We start from the raw sequence: 21,246 nt of genomic DNA on the forward strand, positions 1-21,246 counted from the left end.
GAGGTTGGATCAGTCACTGGCAGCACTTTCACTACCCCGCAACCACACACAGACAGAGCTGGAGTCTGATGGCATTTGTGTAGTGTGTGGACATGGCTTGAGCAGCACACACAGACACATACCAACAAACTAAAGGGAGTTCCACAGGGACACAATCACAGAGCCATTAGATAGCCCATCTGAGAGAATCAGTAATGGCACTGCAGGGTAGACTGGAAGGGGAAGATGAAATGATCAAAATAAAAGAAAGACAGACAGAGAGAGAGGGAAAAGGGTGGGCAGAAGAAAAAAGAGATCCGATGGAGTGATTTCAGAGTTCAGATTTCAACCTTACCTGGAGGTGCCAGTGGGAGCAGCCTCTGGGGCAGGACAGCAGAACTGATGTAGTATTGTCTGACTCCTGTAGAGGAAGAGAGGGGGAGGAGAGGAGAGGGGGCAGAGAAGATGAGGTGAGAAGGGGAGAGGTGGGTGGGACAAGAGGGGGCTAAGAGTTGGTAAAGTGTGAGTGTTTCTTTTACTCTTATGGTAGTAGCGCAGAGTTGAATCAGAACCAAACTCTATCAACACACAAACCTTATTAACTACATCAAAATAATTCAGACATCAGACATATCTGTTGTTTTAGTAAGATTTAACAAGTACAGATGGTTACTCAGATGGCTACTCTCTCTCTCGCGCCCTCTCTCTCTCTCACACACACACACACACACACACACACACACACACACACACACACACACACACACACACACACACACACACACACACACACACACACATTCATATGCACACATGTGCAGTGACAAGTAACAAAACACTGATACACTGATAGACTAGGACAGTCACACAATAAAAAATTATACCATATACAGTACAAACAATACAACTAAAAATAATCAGATTTTTTTGTTGTTTTAAAGTGGCACATGCTTCGTAGACAACAGCTGTAGAACAACAGTGAAATGCTTACTTAAGGGTCCTTTTCCAACAATGCAGAGTTAATTATATTTTTTATTATTATAAAAAATAGAAATAGTGACACAAGGAATAAATACACAGTGAATAAAAAATACAAATAAAGAGTAAAAATAACATGGTAATATATAGGGAGTGGAAAATAACATGGCTATACAGGGACTACCAAGTTGATGTGCAGGGGTATGAGGTCATTTAGGTAGCTGTGTACTGTACTTATAGATAGGGGTAAAGTGACTAGGCAACAGAATAGATAATAGACAGTAGCAGCAGCATGTGTGTCTGTGTGTGTTTTTGTTGAACTATCCTTGAGGGTACCAGAAGTCCTCACAAGGATAGTGAAACAAGGAACATTTGGACGAGTGGGGACATTTTGGCTGTCCCCACAAGGGGAAATGCTATTTTAGGCATAGGGTTTATGTTTAGGGTTACAATTAGAGTTACAATTAAGGTTAGGGTTAGGGGTTACAATTAGGTTTAGAGTTAGGAGTTACGGTTAGGTATAGTTTTAGGGTTAGGGTTAGGGATTTGGGGTTAAGTTTAGGCTAAGGGTTAAGGTAAGGGTTATGGTTAGGGTGTGTGTGCATATGTAGTGTGTGTGTGTGTGTGTGTGTGTGTGTGTGTGTGTGTGTGTGTGTGTGTGTGTGTGTGTGTGTGTGTGTGTGTGTGTGTGTGTGTGTGTGTGTGTGTGTGTGTGTGTGTGTGTGATGGGGTGTCGGTGTAAGTATGTGTGAATGTTAGGGTAAAGTCCAGTGTGTGTGCAAAGAGTCAGTACAAGAGAGTTTGTGCAAAAAAGGGTCAATGCAGGTAGTCCGGGTAGCCATTTGATTAGCTATTTAGAAGTGTTGTTTAGAATTCTTATGGCTTGGGGGTAGAAGGGTTCAGGGTCCTGTTGGTTCCAAACTTGGTGCATTGGTAACGCTTGCCGTGTGGTATCAGAGAGAACAGTCTGTGGTTTGGGTGGCTGGAGTCTGTTGGGCCTTTCTCTGAAACCGCCTGGTATAGAGGTCCTGAATGGCAGGGAGCTCAGTCCCAGTGATGTACTGGACCGTACCCACTACCCTTTGTAGCACCTTGCAGTCGGAGGCCAACCAATTGCCATATTAAGTGGTGATGCAGCCAGTCAAGATGCTCTCGCTGGTGCAGCTGTATAACTTTTTGAGGATCTGAGTGGGAAGAGGCGTTGTCATGACGTGTTAGAGTGTTTCTGCGTGTGTGTTTGTTTGTGTGTGTGGCCCCTCACAGTCCCTGCTGTTCCATGAAATGTTATTTAATCTTTTTTTTTTAAAGGTGTTCGCTTGAGTAATTGCAAATGGGAGTTCCATGAGATCATGGCTCTGTATAATACTGTTTGTTGCTGTGAATTCGATTTGAACTTGTGGACTGTGAAGAGACCCCTGGTGGCATGTCTTGTGGGGTATGTATGGGTGTCTGAGCTGAATGTTATTTCATTACACAGACAATCTGGAATTGTCATTACAGTAATGCTTCTTATATAAACTACAAAAGAAGCAGTTAATCTCTCATCAACCCTCAACCAGGAAAGACTGGCCTGTATGTTGTTGATGTTAGTTCTGTATGTGCAGTAAAGGACAATGTGTGCTGCTCTGTTTTGAGCCAGCTGCAGCTTTGCTAGGTCTTTCTTTGCTGCACTTGACCATATTACAGTAATCAAGATGGGACAAGATGGGACAAGATGGGACAAGACCAGAGCCTGAACAACTGGTACAGATGATTTTTGTGTGAAAAACACAGATCATCTTTTTAGAACAGACATACCCCCCCATCTTCACAACAACTCTGTCAATATGACTTGACCAAGATCATTTATCATCCAATGTTATACCTAGGAGTTTAGCTTCCTCAACTTCCTCAATGGTCATACCATTTCTACATAACTCCAGTTGAGGTTTAAGTCTTAGAGAATATGTTTTGAACCAAATACAATGTTTTTAGTTTGATGTATTTAAAAGCAGTTTATTATTATTCACCCATTTATGATACTGACTATAACTGCTTATTTAGAATTTCAGTGTTCTCGCTAGCTTTGGGTGCTGACAGGTACAGTGTGGAATCATCCACATACATAGTCATTCTAGCTTTTATAAGACCAGTGGCAAATCATGTTTGTTGTCATGCCAAATATTGTCAAAACAACGTCAAGGTAGGAACTCCGTTACAGGAATAATTCAAACCCAGCTGGTTCAAAAAGCTCATAGGACCAACCCAGAGCTTTATCTCCAGTAACAGTGGAGTTCTCTTTCTGTCTGTGTTGGCCATAGCAAGGTCACCTCTCTGTCTGTACAACACACACAAATGCTGTAACATCTCTAACACAGAGAGCAGGTTAATATTTTAACACTACACATCTCCCTCTTCTCTCTCTCCTTCTCTCTGCTCTCTCACTCAGTCTCTCTCTCCCCTAGCCCAAGACTAGACACTCTAACATGTTATAAATTATCCAGGAGCGGGGGGTCAGAGCGGACAGTTACTCTCTCTCTTTCCCCCTTTCATCTCTATTTCTCTCTCTGTCCTGAGAGTAGCTGATTGCAGTTTGCGCTAAGGGCTAAGTGGGCCAGATACATGTGGACCAGCTGGAAGGGGGAGAAATAAGCAGACCCACGTACCCCCCCCCCCCCCCCCCCACACACACACACACACCCTATTTTAGTGTGTACTGTATGTTATATAGTGTGCCGATTCCACGTCATCTTCCACGTCATCCCCCCACATTTGCAGTTTGTGCACTGTGTCATGTGAGAGTATTGTCAATCATATGGAGAGAAGTAGCGGTTGAAGGGAGACAAAATGAGAGAAGGAGAGGGAGGTAGAGAGAGCTCTGAACCCCTAGACATGGTTGTCATCATTGGGGTAAACGATTGTAAAATGTATTTTAAAACTACCCCCGATTTTAACCCAATCTTAACCCTAACCACAAATTAAGACTTAAAAGCTAATATTCTTGTTCTTGAATATTCACGGTATAGCAAATGTTGATAGAACAAAAGGAAGTTGATGCTGGATAATGAACAATCAAAAAAAAGCCTTTGTGCAAAAAACTTCCAGAAGTAATGAATGTAGTGGAAACATTTTAAAGCCTTTATTTTCGATGGTTTATGCATTGCAAGAATAAAAATGTTTGACTTAACCTAATTGGATATTTTCTACTGTAGTTCCTGTATATCCCGTGTGCCATTTCCTCTATGCTTCCAAAGTCTAAATATCAGTAACGGTCTACAGGTCCAACAGCCTCATGGAACCCTGGTTATTCCTCACAGTTAATCATCATCAATCTCCCCTCCTCTCTTCCCTCTTTATCTCTTCTACTCTGTTCTTGTCCTCAGTGGGAGAGGAGTCCCAGAGAGCATAATCAGCAGTCCTGCTGGGATTTCACTCATAATCAGAACATCACACACACACACACACACACACACACACACACACACACACACACACACACACACACACACACACACAGGGTTTAATTCAAATTAATTCAGTACCATGGACAGGGCCACTAGAGCTGTAACAGTAGAGCTGAGCTGTAGCTAAACCAACTACAGTAGGTCTACAACAGTTGTAACAGTAACCTACACAGCTACAACAGTAGAGTTGTATTCAATCCAACTACAGTCTGATATTTAAACCTCGCCCCTCAACCAGGTTTCAAAGCAGTGTTTCTTTGCCAAGGGTGTAGTATGCATCTGAGCAATATCCTTCCAAACAAACACATACCCAAACAGACACACACACACACACACACACACACACACACACAGCTGTGTGTGTTATATAATCTCATTTTGGTTTTGGTCTCTCTCAGAAAATAATCCACTACATTTTGGTTTTGGTCTCTCTCAGAAAATAATCCACTACTTTAAATTCTCCACGTCACACTCATGATGATCCTACCATTGTACCAGCCAACATCATCAGGAAAGAAGGCAGGCCTGTATCTTACAACCTGGTCCCCCATGGGTCTACTCGAGTTGAAATCGATGTTGACACACACACACACACTGTAAAAATAATCTAGTGTTTTCAACTAATTATTATTAAGTAACTAATTCCACTGCCTTTTTTTAGTTTACTCAACTTTTTGGTCCAGGTGTTGCCAAAAAAAACTAAACGTTTGACCAAAAACAGCTTCTGGACATCAGAAGCTGGACATCAGAAGACATCACGAACCTCGATTTGGATGAAGATTTCTACTTCAACGAGTCAGCAGCTGTGGATGTACTGCTCATTCCGGACCAGGCACAAATCCCTGTGACTCGAAAGAGGAAGAGACGGCCCAAGAGAGAAAAATGAGCGGTCTCCCTGATGAGACTATGATGGCGAGTAAATAAACCGCCTCTACCCTCTGTTCAATTGGCGAACGTATAATAACAAGAGAACAAACTGGACGAGCTCCGTTCGAGACTATCCTATCAACGTGACCTGAAGAACTGTTATGTCCTATGTTTATCGGAGTGATGGCTGAACAAGGGCATGCCGACTAGGCACACACTGGTTGAATCAACGTTGTTTCCACGTCATTTCAATAAAATGACATTGAACCAACGTGGAATAGATGTTGAACTGACATCTGTGTCCAGTGGTTGGATAATACATTGCCTATAAAAGTATTCACACACTTTGACTTTTTCCACATTTTGTTGTGTTACAGACGGAATTTAAAATGGATTAAATTGAGATGATGTGTCACTGGCCTACACACAATACCCCATAATGTCAGTGGAATTATGTTTTTGACATTTTTACAAATTCATAAAAAATGTAAAGCTGAAATGTCTTGAGTCAATAAGTATTCAACCCCTTTGTTATGGCAAGCCTAAATAAGTTCAGGAGTAAAAAGTTTAGCAAAAAAATGAATTTTAAGTTAACTGAATTTTTGCCTACGTTTTCTCAAGTTGAAGCTACATTTGGGCTAACTCATTTATTTTAAAACTTCAATTAATACCCTGCCGTTTATTTGATTAAATCACTGAACACAACCTGCGCCTATTAGAGACAGGCTTCTATTTCAGCCAGGCATCTATTTTCTTAACACACACAGGTTTTGCTCATTTGCATATTTCATTGTTTAATTCCAGCATTTACTTCCACCCATTTGTTCATTTCAGGCACTAATGTGTTATCATGTACAGTATGCCTCTGTAAAAAATACAATTAAAAAATGACATTTTCCTTGAAAGAATAATTATTCTCCTCTTTCACAATGCACTTTTGGCAGTTTTTACTTTCGCCACTACAGGGCGATCGGCCGATTTCTGGGGGTCTGTACTGACCAAGTTGTTGATTATTCTTGTGCTTGCCAGTTAGCTAGCAGTTCTCAGCAGAAGGAAGTGACAAGAATAAGGGCTGTCCAGAACGTCTCCTATCCATAGACGTTGAGAAACGTGGAAGAAATGAGTGATGTTGAAGAAGTAATGGTAGTAGGAGTTGAGACACAAGATGATGTTCCTTGTCAACAGAGGGATCCTGACATGTTGCATATTAAGAAGGTGGACTTTGTAGCGTTTATTACTTTGGTTATCAACTGCACAGCGCAAACTGAGAGGAAATCGAAGAAAATAGGCATCATTGTGAGTGCGGCTGAGCGTTTTTTGGGACTAAGAGATTTTTCCGCAGAGGCATTACAAGGAATTATGTCGATGAATCCTCAGTACTCCCAGGCACCTGAGCCTATGTAGAGATGTGACTGAAGGAGTGGGATGGTTCTTTGATTTATTTTTGTATTACAGTATGTCGCCTCCCCCCCCCTTCTTCCCCAAATTGAATATTTTTTTTGTTTCAATACCCTGTATAGTAGGTGGCGGCAATACACCAACAGGTGTAGTCTGCCATCACAATGTAAAACTTTTTTTTTTTAAAGCAGTTTTCAGCCATCATTTTTCGAGTCATTACTGAATTTTTTTATGTAACAAGTCAAACATTAAACCTAAAACAATTCATGGTAATTCATGGTAACCCCCTAAACCATTCGTTTAAAGGGTGTTTATTTGCTAAAATGTGTACTATTGCCTGGTTATTAAAAGGGACATGTGGCTATTTGAGACTCAGTGTTTAATTGAAGTTTTACGTAAACAAAACAAAAGTCTGTGGAACCAGTTACTTAATAGTAATTAGTTGAAACATCTCGTTTTTGCTTCGTTTTTTTTACAGTACACACACACTTTATCACATTCGCGTTGATAAAAGATAGTAAATGGACTCACTCTGATTGATTGGCGAGAGCCAGCGAGCGGCAGAGAGTGGTAGGAGTGAGGGGAGCTAGGGGAAACAGGGGATTCAGTGTGCGGCAGCCCGGGCTGGTCCTGCCGTCCTCCCCCTTGCCAGGGCCGGCCTCGCTTGGCGGAGGGCTCGGTGACTGGGCCGGTACCAACTGCATGTCCTCCGGATTAGCGGGTTGAGGAGGCGGCTTTTCTTCGTCCGGGTGGATCTCAGGCGGAGGCTGGGCAGGCAGAGACCCGGTGTCATGAGGTTGTGTGTCTGGATGTTGGTGCTGAGGATGACGATGATGAAGGTTCGGGTTGGAGTCCGGGTGATGATGATAATGATGTTGTACTCTTGCCTCGCGCAGATTCCTGTTCTCTCCGAGCAGCTCGTCCACGCGCCGGTCCAGTTCGTCAATGCGCAGGCGCTGTGTCTGGATGAGGCTCTGCTGGTTCTGAACTATAGTGGTCAGTTCTCTAAGGTACAGAATTGCCTGGACCGGGTTCTCTAGCAGGCTGGTCCCCTGCACAGCCATGACCAGAGAGAGATAGCGCAAAGGAGAGCGATATTGAGATTATCGAGTGTAGTCTACGGAGAGGTAAATTTCTCCTCTCTTCTCCTTTGCTTTTTATTCCTTCATTAGTCCCTCCCTTCGTTGTAACGTTACTCTTCTCTTCTGTTTTTAAACCTCTTCTGTTTCTGAGAGAGATAATCGGGTGTAGAGAAGAGACTATTCCGTTCAAAGGGAAAAAAGCAAGAGAGAGACAGGAAAAAAAGAGATATGATGATCAGATGTAGAGGTACACCTTCCCGTCTTCCGGTGATGAGATTCTCCTTCTCTCCCTTGCGGCCACCGATACGGCTGTGCTGCTGATTGCTGCTGCTGATGACAGTTTTCAGATCCAGATGCGACGCAGAGCGAGTTGGGCGGGGGCGTGTGGCGTCATCACACATGAATGCGCACGCGCGCACACAGCCTAGCGTGTTTAACACTCCTCTGTATCTATGAGTTATTTACTGTATTTCAGAATTATGCAACACATGCTCTGCCTGTGCACTATAACCCTTCACACACGCAAGCACTCACGCACCCACACACACACACATACACACAGAGAGGGAACCCATATTTATGTTTATTTATTTTCCCTTTTGTACTTTAACTATTTGCACATCATTATAACACTGTACATAGCCATAATATGACATTTCAAATGTGTCTATTCCTTTGAAACGTGTAAGTGTAATGTTTACTGTTCATTCTTGATTGTTTATTTCACTTTTGTTTATTATCTATTTCACTTGCTTTGGCATTGTAAACATATGTTTCCCATGCCAATAAAGACCTTTGAGTTGAATTGAATTGAAAGAGAGTGAGAGAGAGAGAGAAAGATCTGAATGTGGTTGTTTGTAGCTGTGTCTGTCTCTAGGTCATCATTGGAAGGCCTAATGGTTCAAATAGGTCACCTGGACAAAGCTGTAAAATAAAGGTTGAATGAAATCAAGCTGGTGTTTGTAATCCAGTGCTATGTTGTTGCTATGGTAGCCAAGAACTGACTGTTGCCATGGTTACCCCCTACTGACTGCGCTGTTGCCATGCGGCTGCTTGATTACAGTCATGTATGTGTGTGTTTGACCTGTCTCCTATCTGTTTGCTCATGATAATAATATTTCAGGTATGTGTGTGATGGGGAGTTGGGAGAGCGAAAGAAAATCCTGTATCCCTGATAGTTTCCATGGTGCAGCAGGGAGACAAGATGAAAGGAGCACTTCTCTGTGATATAACACACACATACCCATGTGCCTATTCCCTTGCCAATCTGCCCTGCAATAATTATCTGTGACCCAGTCACTATCAACCCACACACATCCCATTTCTGGCACCAATGTAGTACACTAACAAATTGCTGTACATTTACAGCAAAACTTGAACAGTTAGCTACTGTAATTCTATATTACAGTACAGTACTGTAAAGAGTAACGCTTTATAGGAACTATTATCAGAGGAACTATTATCAATTATCAGAGGTCAATAATCCAGAGAGGATGTAAAGCACCGGGACAGCAGGCGAGCTCAGGGTGAGGTCAGGCAGAGGTTGGTAATCCAGAGAAGAGGCAAAGGTACAGGACAGCAGGCAGGCTCAGGGTCAGGGCAGGCAGGAATTGTTTAAACTGGGAAACTAGAAAACAGGGTCTATAGCAAAGACAGGAGCAAGGGAAAACGCTGGTAGGTTTGAACGAACAAAATGAACTGGCCCAGACAGACAGAAAACACAGGTATAAGCACATGGGGAAGATGGGCGATACCTGGAGGGGGGTGGAGACAAGCACAAGGAGAGGTGAAACAGATCAGGGCGTGACAATATACTGTTTATTTGTTAAATATATTTGTTACACCCATTAGTGAGATTGCTGTACCCCACAGAATACAGTACATACCATATTTTGTTTATATTTGTTCTGTAAATGTACAGTAACTTACTGGCTCTGTAACGTCCGTCGTTAGGAATGGACCAAGGCGCAGCGGGATTGTGGACACTCATGTTTATTAAATAAAACACGTAAAGCATCCACTTGAAAAAAACAATAAACAGTACTTACGACAGCAACAGCACATACAATGCAGTGCAAGGACAACCACCCACAACCCCAAAGAAAAACACACACACCTATATAGGACTTCCAATCAAAGGCAACTCAACACACCTGCCTTCAATTGGAAGTCCCAATCACCAACACAACATTTAACAAACACAAACCACCTGCCACATCCTGAACAAGACTAACACAATTACGCCCTCTGCTGGTCAGGACGTGACAGTACCCCCCCTCAAGGTGCAGACCCCGGGATGCACCTAAAAAAAGAAAACACAAGAAAATCCCCAATACCCCAACAAAACCAACAAACAATAACCCCTAAACAATAAGGGAGGGAAGGGAGGGTGGCTGCCGTCACCGACGGCACTGTGCTACACCCTCCCAACCCACCTATCCTGGAGGTGGCTCAGGTGCAGGACGTGGAACTCGCTCCACCTTCGGCGTCGCCCACTTCGGTGGCGCCGCTAGCTGCGCCGGGCAGACGGGCCACTTGGGCTGACCCTGGCAGACGGACCACTCGGGCTGGGCCGGAGGACAGGAGGGCCACTCGGGCTGGGCCGGAGGGCAGGAGGGCCACTCGGGCTGGGCCGGAGGGCAGGAGGGCCACTCGGGCTGGGCCGGAGGGCAGGAGGGCCCACAGAATAAAATACTACTCGGGCTGGGCCGGAGGACAGGCAGGACACCCTGGCAGTTCCGGGCAGGCGGGCACCTCTGGCAGATCCGGGCAGTCGGGCCACTCTGGCAGACCCGGGCAGTCGGGCCACTCTGGCAGACCCGGGCAGTCGGGCCACTCTGGCAGACCCGGGCAGTCGGGCCACTCTGGCATCACGCACACCTATATAGGACTTCCAATCAAAGGCAACTCAACACACCTGCCTTCAATTGGAAGTCCCAATCACAAACACAACATTTAACAAACACAAACCACCTGCCACATCCTGACCAAGACTAACACAATTACGCCCTCTGCTGGTCAGGACGTGACAGGCTCCCAGTAATTTATTGTAATTCAGTACCACCCCACAGTATACAGTACCACACTGTATTTTTGGAATCTAAAAACCTTTTCCTGGAAATCTACAGTAATTTACTGGCTACTGTGTTGCCAGTTATTGACTAAAATTCAGTACCACCCCCACAGAATAAAATACTACTCGGGCTGGGCCGGAGGACAGGCAGGACACCCTGGCAGTTCCGGGCAGGCGGGCACCTCTGGCAGATCCGGGCAGTCGGGCCACTCTGGCAGACCCGGGCAGTCGGGCCACTCTGGCAGACCCGGGCAGTCGGGCCACTCTGGCAGACCCGGGCAGTCGGGCCACTCTGGCATCTCCGGGCAGTCGGGCCACTCTGGCATCTCCGGGCAGTCGGGCCACTCTGGCATCTCCGGACAGTCGGGCCACTCTGGCATCTCCGGGCAGTCGGGCCACTCCTGACTGGCAGGCAGCTCTGGCGACTCCTGACTGGCAGGCAGCTCTGGCGACTCCTGACTGGCAGGCAGCTCTGGCGACTCCTGACTGGCAAGGCTGGGCTGACACACTAGATGCCTGATGCGTGGGGCTGGTACCGGACGTGCCAGCCTAGAGACACGCACCTCCATGCTAGTGCGGGGAGCTGGCCTGGGGCTCCATTCTTTCCCCGCCAAACAGCCCTTGTGCCCCCCCCAAAAAATTATTGGGGCTGCCTCTCGGGTTCCCTTAGCTCCCTTAACTTGTCCTCCCAGAATCGTCTTTCGTCCTGCCATGTCCATTCATCCACCCTGTTCTCCTGTGGCTTCCTCCTCTTCCGCTGCTTGGTCCTTTGGTGGTGGGTGGTTCTGTAACGTCCGTCGTTAGGAATGGACCAAGGCGCAGCGGGATTGTGGTCACTCATGTTTATTAAATAAAACACGTAAAGCATCCACTTGAAAAAAACAATAAACAGTACTTACGACAGCAACAGTCTTGCAGGCACATACAATGCAGTGCAAGGACAACCACCCACAACCCCAAAGAAAAACACGCACACCTATATAGGACTTCCAATCAAAGGCAACTCAACACACCTGCCTTCAATTGGAAGTCCCAATCACAAACACAACATTTAACAAACACAAACCACCTGCCACATCCTGACCAAGACTAACACAATTACGCCCTCTGCTGGTCAGGACGTGACAGGCTCCCAGTAATTTATTGTAATTCAGTACCACCCCACAGTATACAGTACCACACTGTATTTTTGGAATCTAAAAACCTTTTCCTGGAAATCTACAGTAATTTACTGGCTACTGTGTTGCCAGTTATTGACTAAAATTCAGTACCACCCCCACAGAATAAAATACCATACTGTAATTTTGGAGCATCAAAAACTTTTTGTGGTTTGTGGGTGCATGGTATTGTTGAGGCTTATGAACAAATTTTGAGGCGTGCCTTGTAAGAGGCTATACTTGTTGCACCCGTTAATGAGAGTGCTGTACCAATTTAAGTGACATGTGGTAGTAGTTCCCTAATAATTACATGTATATAGGGGACAGATAAGAGTGGCAGCAAGTCTCTAACCTTTAATGGTTGAACATTTAGCCATGTTTGCAAATGTATAAAAATCCTCTGAAGCTCTGTCAGGTTGGATGGGGAGCGTCACTGCACAGCTATTTTCAGTTCTCTTCATAGATGTTCGATCGGGTTCAAGTCCGGGCTCTGGCTGGGCCACTCAAGGGCACTCAGAGACTTGTCCCGAAGCCACTCCTGCGTTGTCTTGGCTGTGTGCATAGGGTCTTGTCCTGTTGGAAGGTGAACCTTTGCACCAGTCTGAGGTCCTCAGCGCTCTGGAGTAGGTTTATATCAAGGATCTCTGTGTACTTTGCTCCATTCATCTTTGCCTCAATCCTGACTAGTCTCCCAGTCCCTGTCGCTGAAAAACCTCCCCAAAGCATGATGCTGCCAGCACCATGCTTCCACCGTAGGGATGGTGCCAGGTTTCCTCCAGATGTGATGCTTGGCATTCAGGCCAAAGAGTTCAGTCTTGGTTTCATCAGACCAGAGAATCTTGTTTCTCATTGTCTGAGAGTCCTTTTGGCTAATTCCAAGCGGGCTGTCATGTTCGTTTTACTGAGGAGTGGCTTTCATCTGGCCACTCTATCATAAAGGCCTGATTAGTGGAGTGCTGAAGAGATGATTGTCCTTCTGGAAGGTTCTCCCATCTCCACAGAGGAACTCTGGAGCTCTGTCAGAGTGACCATCAGGTTCTTGGTCACCTCCCTGACCAAGGCCATTCTCCCCCGATTGCTCAGTTTGGTCGGGCAGTCAGCTCTAGGAAGAGTCTTGGTGGGTCCAAACTTCTTCCATTTAAGAATGATGGAGGCCAATGCTGCAGAATATTTTGGTACCCTTCCGCAGATCTGTGCCTCAACACAATCCTGTCTCTGAGCTCTACGGACAATTCTTTCAACCTCATGGCTTGGTTTTTGCTCTGACATGCACTGTCAACTGTGAGACCTTATATAGACAGATGTGCGCCTTTCCGAATCATGTCCAATCGATTCAATTTACTACAGGTGGACTCAAATCAAGTTGTAGAAACATCTCAAGGATGATCAACAGAAACAGGATGCACTTGAGCTCAACTTAGAGTCTCATAGCAAAAGGTCTGAATACTTGAATTTTTTTATACATTTGCTAAAATTTCTAAAAACCTGTTTTTGATTTTAATTATGAGGTATTGTGTGTAGATTGATGAGGGGGGGAAATTACCTTAATCCATTTTATAATAAGGCTGTAACGTATCTGTCACGTCCTGACCTTAGAAAGCTGTTATTTTCTATGGTAGAGTAGGTCAGGGCGTGACAGGGGTTTTTTCTAGTTTCGTTTTTCTATGTTGTCAGGTTCTAGTTTTGTATTTCTATGCTGGGTTTTGTTTGGGATGATCTCCAATTAGAGGCAGCTGGTCCTTGTTGTCTCTAACTGGAGATCATACTTAAGTAGGTTTTTTTCTCCTGGGTTTGTGGGAGATTGTTTTTGAGTGAGTGTATGTTTCACCTCTGCGTCACGGTTTGTTGTTTTTTTGTTCTTTGGTTTATGTATTGCATAGTTTCACAGTGAAAATAAAATGTGGAACGACACACACGCTGCACTTTGGTCCACTCCTTTCTACGACAACCGTGACAGTATCAAAATGTGGAAAATGGGAAGGGATCTGAGTACTTTCCTAATGTACTCTAAAACACAAAATATTAATTGCTATTCTGTAATGTATAATTACGTAATCACTATTACAAATTTCTGTAATTTTATTACAATACAATTTAACAGTTATGTACTGTTTTGCTGTATATTTACTGTAGAATTCTGTAAATTATGGTGCATTGTGGACACATTTTGTGGGAGGGAAAATAATCGCTGTGTCACAACGTCTACAGAAGGTGGGGCCTTTCCCCGTTCGGGCAGCACTCGGTGGTCGTCGTCGCCAGCCTACTAGCTGCCACCGATCTCCTTTTCATTTTCATTTGGTGATGTCTGTTTTATGTTAGCACCTGTTTTGAGTTAGTTCATTAGTGGGGGTATTTAGTCTGTCTGTTTTGGTTTGGGAATGTGCAGGATTTTTTGTAGGTTGGGGATTTGGGTTTTCATATGCCGTTCGGTTGTTTAGACATACGGGTTTGCTGGGCTGCGTCCCAACTCGGTTTGAGGGTTCTTGCCTGTTGCTGGATTTATTGTACCCTGCCTTGTATTTACGGCACTTTTGGACTGGTGTTTATTAAACGTGTTTTTCCACGTACCTTAGTCTCCTGCGCCTGACTTCACCCCTCCTGCATGTTAGAGTTGCATGACACGCTGGCTCATTAACATATTTTGCTTTGTAAATTGTTATATTTGGTTTGATTTGATTAACTGAATTTACCTAAACAAGAGGGGGAAAAATCACCAGATTCACAGGGAATACATTACAAATGATGAAGTAGCAATATCCTGTTTTTCCTAAATCGCTGATTCCTGGTCTGGTTCATTCTCTGCTCATAGGTTCAACTCTACCACTTCACATATCCCAAGCAGCAGCTCCATACTTGTCGGACATAGAGAACTGATACTGTATACTGGTTGTTCAGGTGGGATTGGCGTGGGATGTGGGGGTCCATGGGTGGCTTTTGGTCATTTTATTGGATTCCTCATGTCTTACTCATTGTTAAGAAGAGTTATGGTACAAATTGGACTTTAGGTACTATATTTATTGAAAATTATATGAATCCTATCAATTAAAATAGCCAATTTGGGGGCAGTCAATTATCTTAATTTCTCAGATATCACATTATATTTCAACAAAATAATATTTACTGAATGCTAATCATTTTTATTTTTATTTATTTTATTTCACCTTTATTTAACCAGGTAGGCTAGTTGAGAACAAGTTCTCATTTACAATTGCGACCTGGCCAAGATAAAGCAAAGCAGTTCGACATATACAACAACACAGAGTTGCACATGGAATAAACACACATACAGTCAATAATACAGTAGAAAAAATCTATATAGAGTCTATATACAAATGAGGTAAGATAAGGGAGGTAAGCCAAAAAATAGGCCATGGTGGTGAAGTAATTACAATAATAGATGTGCAGAAGATTAATATGCAAGTAGAGATACTGGGGTGCAAAGGAGCAAGATAAATAAAGAAATACAGTATGGGGATGAGGTGGTTGGATGGGCTATTTACAGATGGGCTATGTACAGGTGCAGTGATATGTGAGCTGCTCTGACAACTGGTTCTTAAAGCTAGTGAGGGAGATAGGAGTCTCCAGCTTCAGTAATTTTTGCAGTTCGTTCCAGTCATAGGCAGCAGAGAACTGGAAGGAAAGGCGGCCGAAGGAGGAATTGGCTTTGGGGGTGACCAGTGAGATATACCTGCTGGACCGCGTGCTACGGGTGAGTGCTGCTATGGTGACCAGTGAGCTGAGATAAGGCAGGGCTTTACCTGCCAAAGACTTGTAGATGACCTGTAGCCAGTGGGTTTGGCGACGAATATGAAGCGAGGGCCAGCCAACGAGAGCGTACAGGTCGCAGTGGTGGGTAGTATATGGGGCTTTGGTGACAAAACGGATGGCACTGTGATAGACTGCATCCAATTTGCTGAGTAGAGTGTTGGAGGCTATTTTGTAGATGACATTGCTGAAGTCGAGGATCGGTAGGATGGTCAGTTTTACGAGGGTATGTTTGGCAGCATGAGTGAAGGATGCTTTGTTGTGAAATAGGAAGCCAATTCTAAATTTCATTTTGGATTGGAGATGCTTAATGTGAGTCTGGAGGGAGAGTTTACAGTCTAGCCAGACACCTAGGTATTTGTAGTTGTCCACATATTCTAAGTCAGAACCGCCCAGAGTAGTGATGCTGGACGGGCAGGCAGGTGTGGGCAGCGATCGGTCGAAGAGCATGCATTTAGTTTTACTTGCATTTAAGAGCAGTTGGAGGCCACAGAAGGAGAGTTGTATGGCATTGACGCTCGTCTGGAGGTTAGTTAACACAGTGTCTAAAGAAGGGCCAGAAGTATACAGAATGGTTTCGTCTGCGTAGAGGTAGATCAGAGAATCACCAGCAGCAAGAGCGACATCATTGATGTATACAGAGAAAAGAGTCGGCCCGAGGTTTGATCCTGTGGCACCCCCATAGAGACTGCCAGAATTCCGGACAACAGGCCTCCGATTTGACACACTGAACTCTATCTGAGAAGTAGTTGGTGAACCAGGCAAGGCAGTCATTTGAGAAACCAAGGCTGTTGAATCTGCCGATAAGAATGTAGTGATTGACAGAGTCGAAAGCCTTGGCCAGGTCGATGAATACAGCTGCACAGTACTGTCTCTTATCGATGGCGGTTATGCACCCATGACCAGCTCTGAAACCAGATTGCTTAGCGGAGAAGGTACGGTGGGATTCGAAATGGTTGGTAATCTGGTTGTTAACTTGGCTTTCGAAGACCTTAGAAAGGCAGGGTACGATAGATATAGGTCTGTAGCAGTTTGGGTCTAGAGTGTCTCCCCCTTTGAAGAGTAGGATGATCTCGGCAGCTTTCCAATCTTTGAGAATCTCAGACGATACGAAAGAGAAGTTAAACAGGCTGGTAATGGGGTTGCAACAATTTCGGCAGATCATTTTAGAAAGAGAGGACCCAGATTGTCTAGCCCGGCTGATTTGTAGGCGTCCAGATTTTGCAGCTCTTTCAGAACATCAGCTATCAGGATTTGTGTGAAGGAGAAATGGGGGAGGCTTGGGCGAGTTGCTGTGGGGGGTGCAGGGCTGTTGACAGGGGTACGGGTAGCCAGGTGGAAAGCATGGCCAGCCATAGAAAAATGCTTATTGAAATTCTCAATTATAGTGGATTTATCGGTGGTGACACTGTTTCCTAGCCTCAGTGCAGTGGGCAGCTGTGAGGAGGTGCTCTTATTCTCCATGGACTTTACAGTGTCTCAGAACTTTTTGGAGTTTGTGCTACAGGATGCAAATTTCTGTTTGAAAAAGCTAGCCTTTGCTTTCCTAACTGCCTGTGTATATTGATTCCTAACTTCTCTGAAAAGTTGCATAACACGGGGGCTATTCAATGTTTTTGGATGTTTTTGTGCTGGTCAAGGGCAGTCAGGTCTGGAGTGAACCAAGGGCTATATCTGTTCCTGGTTCTACATTTTTTGAATGAGGCATGCTTATTTAAGATGGTGAGGAAGGCACTTTTAAAGAATCACCAGGCATCCTCTACTGACGGGATGAGGTCAATATCCTTCCAGGATACCCGGGCCAGGTCGATTAGAAAGGCCTGCTTGTTGAAGTGTTTTAGGGAGTGTTTGACAGTGATGAGGGGTGGTCGTTTGACCGCATACCCATTACGGATGCAGGCAATGAGGCAGTGATCGCTGAGATCCTGGTTGAAGACAGCAGAGGTGTATTTGGAGGGCAGGTTGGTTAGGATGATATCTATGAGGGTGCCCGTGTTTACGGATTTGGGGTTGTACCTGGTAGGTTCATTGATAATGCGTGTGAGATTGAGGGCATCAAGCTTAGATTGTAGGATGACTGGGGTACTAAGCCTGTCCCAGTTTAGGTCACCTAGCAGCACGAGCTCTGAAGATAGATGGGGGGCAATCAATTCACATATGGTATCCAGGGCACAGCTGGGGGCAGAAGGTGGTCTATAGCAAGCGGCAACAGTGAGAGACTTGTTTCTGGAAAGGTGGATTTTTAAAAGTAGAAGCATGAATTGTTTGGGTACAGACCTGGACAGTAAGACAGAACTCTGCAGGCTATCTCTGCAGCAGATTACAACTCCGCCCCCTTTGGCAGTTCTATCTTGTCGGAAAATGTTATAGTCAGGGATGGACATTTCTGGGTTTTTGGTGGTCTTCCTAAGCCAGGATTCAGACACGGCTAAGACATCCAGGTTGGTAGAGTGTGCTAAAGCAGTGAATAAAACAAACTTAGGGAGGAGGCTTTGAATGTTAACATGCATGAAACCAAGGCTTTTACGGTTACAGAAGTCAACAAATGAGAGCGCCTGGGGAATGGGAGTGGAACTAGGCACTGCAGGGCCTGGATTAACCTTTACATCACCAGAGGAGCAGAGGAGGAGTAGGATAAGGGTACGGCTAAAGGCTAATAGAACTGGTTGTCTAGTACGTTCGGAACAGAGAGTAAAAGGAGCAGGTTTCTGGGCACAGTAGAATAGATTCAAGGCATAATGTACAGACAAAGGTATAGTAGGATGTGAATGCATTGGAGGTAAATACAGAATTAATCTGTTTGTAAATACGGAAACGATTTCATAACAATCTGAGATGGTGGGTGTCAAAATCCTCCTTCTTGTGCTTTTTGAGGTGGAATGAAACTAAAGTCAAAATCCATGGCTTTCTGTCCCTTTAAGTACCAGAACCTATCACGCGGTAAGACAATGCGGAAGTAGACAGACAATTAATGAACATGCACCTGTGGAAAGGTCGCTAAGACACTAACAGCTTACAGACGGTAGGCAATTAAGGTCACAGTTAGGAAAACTTAGGACACTAAAGAGGCCTTTCTACTGACTCTGAAAAACACCAAAAGAAAGATGCCCAGGGTCCCTGCTCATCTGTGTGAACGTGCCTTAGGCATGCTGCAAGGAGGCATGAGGGCTGCAGATGTGGCCAGGGCAATAAATTGCAATGTCCGTACTGTGAGATGCCTAAGACAGCGCTACAGGGAGACCCGACGGACAGCTGATTGTCCTCACAGTGGCAGACCATGTGTAACAACACCTGCACAGGATCGGTACATCCGAACATCACACCTGCGGGACAGGTACAGGATGGCAACAACAACTGCCCGAATTACACCAGGAACGCACAATCCCTCCATCAGTGCTCAGACTGTTCGCAATAGGCTGAGAGAGGCTGGACTGAGGTCTTGTAGGTCTGTTGTAAGGCAGGTCCTCACCAGACATCACTGGCAACAACGTTGCCTATGGGCACAAACCCTCTGTCGCTGGACCAGACAGGACTGGTAAAAGTGCTCTTCACTGACGAGTCGCGGTTTTGTCTCACCAGAGGTGATGGTCAGATTTGCGTTTATCGTCGAAGGAATGAGCGTTACACCGAGGCCTGTACTCTGGAGCGTGATCGATTTGGAGGTGGAGGGTCCATCATGGTCTGGGCAGTGTGGTGGTTTATTTCTGTATTATCAAATTAGGAGTGACAAACTTATCCCACAAGTCAGAGTTATACTTAAACAACATCTTTAATAAGAAGAGCGTTGCAATAGCAATGACTTTCAATGATTCACTATTTCTAATGATCCGTTGAGAGTGATAAAACAAAAGTACAAATATCTATTATAGCCAAGATACACCCTTTTCAACCTACATGACGAACAACAGATATACAGAATAAATATGTCACAAGGTTAAGACTCCAAACTGGATAGCCATCTCTCCCTGGTACAGTATAGAACAAAACATTAACTCATGTTCTCTGGAATGCTCTTTAGGTTTTATCACCCAAAGACATCGTAAATCTCCTCTGTCAGTGTTATCTCATAGAGGCCCATCCTCAGTAGAAGACACACACAAATAACAGAATACCCTATTCTGTCGAATAAAACAACCATTATAATGCAGTACAAGCATTATAACATAATCTTGCAATTTCCCTGACAGCGGTGTGTCACAGCATCATCGGACTGAGCTTGTTGTCATTGCAGGCAATCTCAATGCTGTGCGTTACAGGGAAGACATCCTCCTCCCTCATGTGGTACCCTTCCTGCAGGCTCATCCTGACATGACCCTCCAGCACCCTCCAGACAATGCCACCAGCCATACTGCTCGTTCTGTGCGTGATTTCCTGCAAGACAGGCCAGCGAAGAGCCTGGATCTCAATCCCATTGAGCACGTCTGGGACCTGTTGGATCGGAGGGTGAGGGCTTGGGCCATCCCCCCCAGAAATGTCCGGGAACTTGCAGGTGCCTTGGTGGAAGAGTGGGGCAACATCTCACAGCAAGAACTGGCAAATCTGGTGCAGTCCATGGGGAGGAGATGCACTGCAGTACTTAATGCAGCTGGTGGCCACACCAGATACTGACTCTTACTTTTGATTTTGACCCCCCCTTTGTTCAGGGACACATTCCGTTTCTGTTAGTCACATGTCTGTGGAACTTGTTCAGTTTATGTCTCAGTTGTTGAATCTTGTTATGTTTATACAAATATTTACACATGTTAAGTTTACTGAAGATAAATGCAGCTGACAGTGAGTGGATGTTTCTTTTTTTGCTGAGTTTATAAGAGATCATAGCTTTCACCTGAATTGTCTATGTCATGGAAAGAGCAGGTGTTCTTAATGTTTTGTCCACAGTGTTTAAGCGCTGTACAGCCTTACCTATGTGGTATCAGCCTACTCAGTGACACCCACAAATATTAGCGTCATAGCTCTTAAGTCGCTCTGGATAAGAGCGTAAATGTAAATGTTATGGCAGGACTTTGACGGTGGGAAATCACCTCCCCACTCAGACTATTGTGGGTATTGAATATTAATATTGGACTGTAAAGCCTTATCTATAGAACATTCCAACCTTGTTCAACATTATCTAGTCTAAATACGGCATTAATCCTCTTTATATCCGTATGAATAAGTTTCAACGGGGGACATGTATTTTGAAGGCGACCCGCAAATTCCACTATTATGGCGCATCGTTATTGTGGCTGTAGTTTCACGCTGAGAGACAGAGGGTCGTTGTTGTGTTTTAGCGAAGAAGAATAATAATAAGCCACTATCAGATAGGCCAACAAGTGATATATGTTTCAGTAAGATTGGATTTTTAGCATTTATAGCAATGGTTATCAACTGTACTGCAGGGATGGAACGTAAGTCGCAGAAAATTGAGGTTGTGGTGGCAGATGCAGAGTGGTATTTGGGTGTGCGAGACGACATAAGAGTTACAGGGTGTTAAGTGGTGGTGTCCCATCCTTTCAGGTTGTTGG

The 21,246-nt window shown here is 44.7% G+C and overlaps 1 protein-coding gene across 3 annotated transcripts in view; it reads right to left on the bottom strand.

The window, feature by feature from the left end:
• The window catches only part of LOC115152061 (IQ motif and SEC7 domain-containing protein 3), a 45,356-nt gene extending 37,235 nt beyond the window's left edge, over nt 1–8,121 (bottom strand). For 2 of the 3 annotated variants that reach the window (XM_029696553.1, XM_029696555.1), the window contains exons 1-2: nt 7,197–8,121; nt 335–400 (exon numbers count right to left, since the gene is read on the bottom strand). In XM_029696553.1, coding sequence (XP_029552413.1) covers nt 335–400; nt 7,197–7,729 — 599 coding nt within the window. In that variant the 5' untranslated portion in view covers nt 7,730–8,121. The remainder of the gene's footprint in view (nt 1–334; nt 401–7,196) is intronic. The other variant, XM_029696554.1, reaches the window with a different exon arrangement.
• Nucleotides 8,122–21,246: the final 13,125 nt, after the last annotated feature.

This window comes from Salmo trutta, chromosome 17 (genome assembly GCF_901001165.1).
Source record: "Salmo trutta chromosome 17, fSalTru1.1, whole genome shotgun sequence".
Classification (NCBI taxonomy): Eukaryota; Metazoa; Chordata; class Actinopteri; order Salmoniformes; family Salmonidae; genus Salmo; species Salmo trutta.